Source organism: Penaeus monodon, chromosome 10, assembly GCF_015228065.2.
Source record: "Penaeus monodon isolate SGIC_2016 chromosome 10, NSTDA_Pmon_1, whole genome shotgun sequence".
Taxonomy (NCBI): domain Eukaryota; kingdom Metazoa; phylum Arthropoda; class Malacostraca; order Decapoda; family Penaeidae; genus Penaeus; species Penaeus monodon.
In genome coordinates this window covers 17200955-17205954 of record NC_051395.1, presented here as the reverse complement: position 1 = coordinate 17205954, position 5000 = coordinate 17200955, and the positions used below count along the sequence as shown (strand labels likewise).

Below are 5000 nucleotides of genomic sequence, written 5' to 3'. Positions count from 1 at the left end.
GTGAAGCATAAAGCACCTAACTAGTGAGCAGGCAAAAAGAGTGCAGTGAGTGCTTATTCAGTATGCAGATGTGTTCAGCCAAGGGGATATGGACTTTGGATGCACCTCAGTGGTGAAACATCGCATCTACACCTGCAGGAGTTCTCCCATCAAGCAGCCACACTGTAGAGTACCATCAGCAAAGAGAGATGAGATACAGTGTTCTATAATGCCAGCAGCATCTGGCATTATAGAACATTCAGACAGTCCATGGTGCTCCCCGGTGGTACTAGTAACAAAGAAGGATGGTAGCAAGTACTTTTGTCTGGACTACCGAGATCTAAACGCCGTCGCCGTCATTGATGACTACCCCTTTCCTCTCATTGACGACATGCTGGATTCATTCAGTAGGTTTCAGTGAATTTCCACACTGGACCTCAAGTCTGGTTACCATTAAGTGAAAGTGGCGGAGGAAAACAAAGAGAAGACCACTTTCTCCTTTGGTCAGGTCTGTGTAATGCCCCTGGATGTTTTGAAAGCCTAATGGAACGAGTACTGGAGGGTTGCAGTGAAAAGTGGCTTTGTTATATCTGGATGACATGTTGGTGTTTGGGGACACCTTCAAGGAGGAGCTGAAGCCTGACAGAGGTGCCTTGTCGTCTCAAAGCCGCCAACTTAAAGCTCAGCCCCAAGAAATGCACCCTTTTCCATACCGAAGTACCTTTCCTGGGATGAGGTGGGCAGACAGGGTGCGGACGGACCCAAGGAAAGTGTGGGCAGTGGAAGGCTACCTAGTGCCAAGGAGTGTAACAGAAATGAAAAGGAGATTTGTGCAAGGTTTTGCCACCATAGCCATGCCATTGCATCGACTAGGAAAGAAGCTAGCTTTGCGTGTGATGAGGTATACCAGCAAGCTTTTGCAGCCTTGAAGCGAGTTTTGGTAGGCACCAGTATTACCATACCCAGACCCTAGCCTCTCCTACATCCTGGACACAGACACCAGTCAGGAAGGCAGCAGCACTCAAAGACGGCCAGAAGCATGTGGTAGCCTTCTATAGGTCTAAGTTTTCCAAGCCTGGGAAAAATTACTGCAACACTTGCAAGGAGCTGTTAACTGTGATCACTACCGGTACAGGGTGCGGTTTACCATCCGTATAGACCAATGCTGCCCTGAGGTGGTTAAAGATCTTGAAAGAACTGGAAGGCCAGTTTGTGAGATGGCTTGGGAAGTTGGAGCAGTACAACTACCTGGTCGTGCACCACAGTAATGCTGATAGCCTCAGTCGCCATCCTTGTGAACCTGTATTCACAGCTTTCATCGTGATCCTGAGGTCACCTGTCGGAGGCTGGTGGTTAGTGAGAAGTGGATGGAAGACCAGTGGAAGGATCAGTATCTGTTATTCAGTTATTCAGTGGCTAGAAGTAGGCAAAGAATAAGCACAGTGGAAGGCCATACCCCAGGATCCTTTGGATCACTGGAAGGCTTTGTGCCTGCAGGATGGGATGGCATATAACGCCAGAGTTGGTTGGATGTTGCTGCCAGAAAGCAACAGAGGTTAATAATGGCGCCACTGTCTTGATGTGACAGTGGCCTAGGGATCAAGAGGACAATGGAGAAGCTACAGTAGCATGTTTACTGGGTTGGTCTACGACAGCAAAGAAGGGGCCCACACAAAAGACATCTGCACCCCTTCAGCTTGTACCTGGCCAGGTCGCCCATGGAGCATATGGCCGTGGACATTGCTGGCCCTTTCTCTGCACTGAGAGGGGAAACAAGTACATCTGTGTGGCCATTAATTACTTCTCAAAGTGACCAGAGGCATGTGTCCTTCTCAACTATGAAGCAGAGACGATCAAAGAATTCCTGGTGACACAAGTCTTCACCCAATTTGGTGTCTCAGGGGAGGTACATTCCGACCAGGGCCGAGAGTTCGAGTCTCGGGTCTTCAGGAAATGTCGTCGTCGCCTTCTTGGGGTCCACAAGACCCGCACCACTCCACTGCAACCCCAAAGTGAAGGCATGGTAGAGAGATTCAGTGCCACCTTGTTAAACAACTAGCTAAGTATTGCATGGAGGACCAGCATGATTGAGATGAATAGATCTTGTACATGCTGATGGCGTACCAGGCAGCTGAACACATGGCCACAGGGTTCATGCCATCTCATCTGATGTTCGGCCACGAGGTCCGCCTCCTGGCTGACCTTGCAACAAGAAAGCCACAGGGACCAGGTGTGGCGTTACAACCCACTCCAGAGGCCTGGGAAGTCACCGAAACTCCAGAGCCCCTGGGAGGGCCCGTACACCGTGATAAAAATATCTGCCGTCACCTACCGCATCACACTTGCAGGATCCAGCCAGAGAACCAAGGTGGTTCACATGGACAGACTTTCGAGGTACTCTGGGGAGGGTGTGTTCACATGAGGCCCTCAGGTTGGCGACCATGATGGTGATAAAGACATCGAGGGAGCGAGTGATGGTGCGATGGTTTGTGACGGTGATGGTGCGGTGAACTGTGATACTGACACTGAGAATGAAGATCACTGTGGTAGTAACATTGGATTTGATGAAGGCATAGGTTTGGTGGTAGCTGACACTTGCGTGGTAGTCAAGCCACGGCGCGGCGTCAGAGGTTGTGTGGCTGGCCGACTATGACAGGAAGAAAGCGTAAACAGTTGTATACATGTTTTTTTATGTTACTATATTCCTTTCTTATGTTTCTATGTATTCTTATGCTGTTTATTTCACTTTATTTTATGACTTGTATGTAGGATAGTATACAATTTTCTTTTACTAATATTGCTTTATTCTTTACATGAAAGCTATGTATTTAATCGATTGATTTCACTCTATTTTGTAACCTGTATGGAGATAGTCGGGTCGACTATTTCAATGGGGGAGGATAGTGTTACAGAAATGCACTTGCAATTATGTGTATGTGTGTTGGTGGCGATGAAAAAGCGCGCCAAACCGACTGTTGCGTGACTGGCTGGCCGCAGGGTGGTGTGAGACTCCAGCGCGTTGATTGGCTGCCTGAGTATGACCGACTGGTGGTATTTGCAAAAAGTGAACTTGAGTATTGTCTGTGGCTGCAGCTGTGACTTGCAATTGGTTGTTCTCCCCAGGGGAAAAGGGACAGAAGTATAAAGCTGTGCTGAAGCTGTGTGTGTGCGTGTGCGTGTGCGTGTGCGTGTGCGTGTGCGTGTGCGTGTGCGTGTGCGTGTGTGTGTGTGTGTGTGTGTGTGTGTGTGTGTGTGTGTGTGTGTGTGTGTGTGTGTGTGTGTGTGTGTGTGTGTGTGAACCACTTTTCCCCGACGTGACCCGTTTTGACACTAAACCCTGTGGACTGCAAGAGGCAGTGGATTGCTAGTTGCCTGTCATTTCACATCCTCGCCATCCCCGTGAAGACTTGCCAGAGGCTGTTCACTGAACCCAGTAGGGCAGGCAGTAAAAGAGTGCAGCAGCATGACATATAGTAAGTTGTGTAAGACACTTACTACTGGCAACCTGTGTGCGTGACCCGCCCCACACTGGGCATCAATAGAGAATACAATGTTCTGAATGTTACCTACAGATTTGCAGTTCAACATGATATTTACTTGGATAAATGGACCTTGCATAAATAAAATATTTTTTTGACAACAGGTATTCAATTTTCATAGACTGGAGAAGAGGTGCTAGAGAGGAAAGTCTCATTTTCTTTATCATGCACGTATATAAATAGTTGTAGTCAGTAACTCGTGATGCAGTTTGATCTTCACAACGCACAAATGGGCCTACTGATAAGGGAAACGTTTAATTTAGAAATGTGCTAATTCCTCACGATAACAAGTTCATATCTGTAGTAGTAAAAATGTTATCAGAACTCTAAAACCTATTTGTTTAACAATGACACACAAGTATAAAAAGAACACTCACCACATACTATTTATCTCGTAGTTTCCTCGTACCTTTCCTCTTCGCAGTTAAATCGCGTTGGACGTTTAAACATGTATATTTCAGGGTGTTGTTCGCGATTTTGTGGTAAAGAAGCTTCTATAAACTCTAGAGTAATTTCTTTAAAAATCATGGTTATTATTTGGTTCGAAATGTCTACTTTTGTGACTGACTATATTTTTCTGTTTTACTAAACTGAAAATACGAGTTAGTAGAAGTTGAAGATAATCTTTTGAATTTTCTTGATGATTTCATATTCATTAATGGAAGTTATTTCCTTTACTAGAATGTTAATGTGTGTGTGTGTGTGTGTGTGTGTGTGTGTGTGTGTGTGTGTGTGTGTGTGTGTGTGTGTGTGTGTGTGTGTGTGTGTGTGTGTGTGTGTGTGTGTGTGTGTGCGCACTTACTGTACCTTTTGTACCTTTATTACCATGAATGAAAATAATTTCTGACTGAAACTACATTGTCCAAAATCGAGAATGTACCATAGTGAAACAATGATCAACTGCTATGCCTGAACTTAGCGGAGCCTCTCCCCCTAAATAAGCACTGATGGAAGATATTAGCCTTGCGATCTTGCCACTGATACAAATGATAGCAACAATAATGATAATAATAATAATAATAATAATAATAATAATAACAATAACAACAATTATAATAATGATATATATATATATACATATATATATATATATATATATATATATATATATATATTTTTTTTTTTTTTTTTTTTTTTTTTTTTTTTTTTTTTTTTTTTTTTTTTTTTTTTTTCTTGAGTGGCTCCGTTGTGGTTTAATGTCCTCAGCTTTATTTACATCATGATTTAGGGATTAAGCGAGTTATCACCAATACCATTCGTGCTTAGATAAATATGGTAGGCTTATGTATTTTAGAAATGGTATTTTGGGTTCTGGCGAGGATCTGGGTTCTCATTAACACATTATCTCAGTTTATAGTACTCACAAAAAAATATTCTTAAACGTAATAGATAATAAACAGCATGCCAAATGATACAGACGGTAACAGCGTCTTCAGAATTTCAGCCATGATCCCGGTAGTAAATTTTCTGTGCCGGCCAAGG

At 44.0% G+C, this 5000-nt stretch overlaps 1 protein-coding gene across 1 annotated transcript; it reads left to right on the top strand.

Annotated features, from left to right (window-relative positions):
• The first annotated feature begins 578 nt into the window (after positions 1 to 578).
• LOC119577548 lies at positions 579 to 2038 on the top strand. The gene is made up of 5 exons (XM_037925136.1): positions 579 to 872; positions 976 to 1108; positions 1175 to 1401; positions 1568 to 1712; positions 1797 to 2038. Exons 1-5 carry the CDS (start codon positions 579 to 581, stop codon positions 2036 to 2038), a joined length of 1041 nt encoding a protein of 346 aa, XP_037781064.1.
• The last annotated feature ends 2962 nt before the right edge of the window (positions 2039 to 5000 follow it).

Excerpts from the sequence above, each read along its gene's own strand:
- LOC119577548 (XM_037925136.1), top strand. The coding sequence starts at position 579 with ATGTTGGTGTTTGGGGACACCTTCAAGGAGGAGCTGAAGCCTGACAGA. Across the intron at positions 873-975 it reads GAAAGAAGCTAGCTTTGCGT|ACACCAGTCAGGAAGGCAGC; the intron begins GTGATGAGGTAT and ends TCCTGGACACAG. Across the intron at positions 1,109-1,174 it reads GTTAACTGTGATCACTACCG|AACTGGAAGGCCAGTTTGTG; the intron begins GTACAGGGTGCG and ends AGATCTTGAAAG.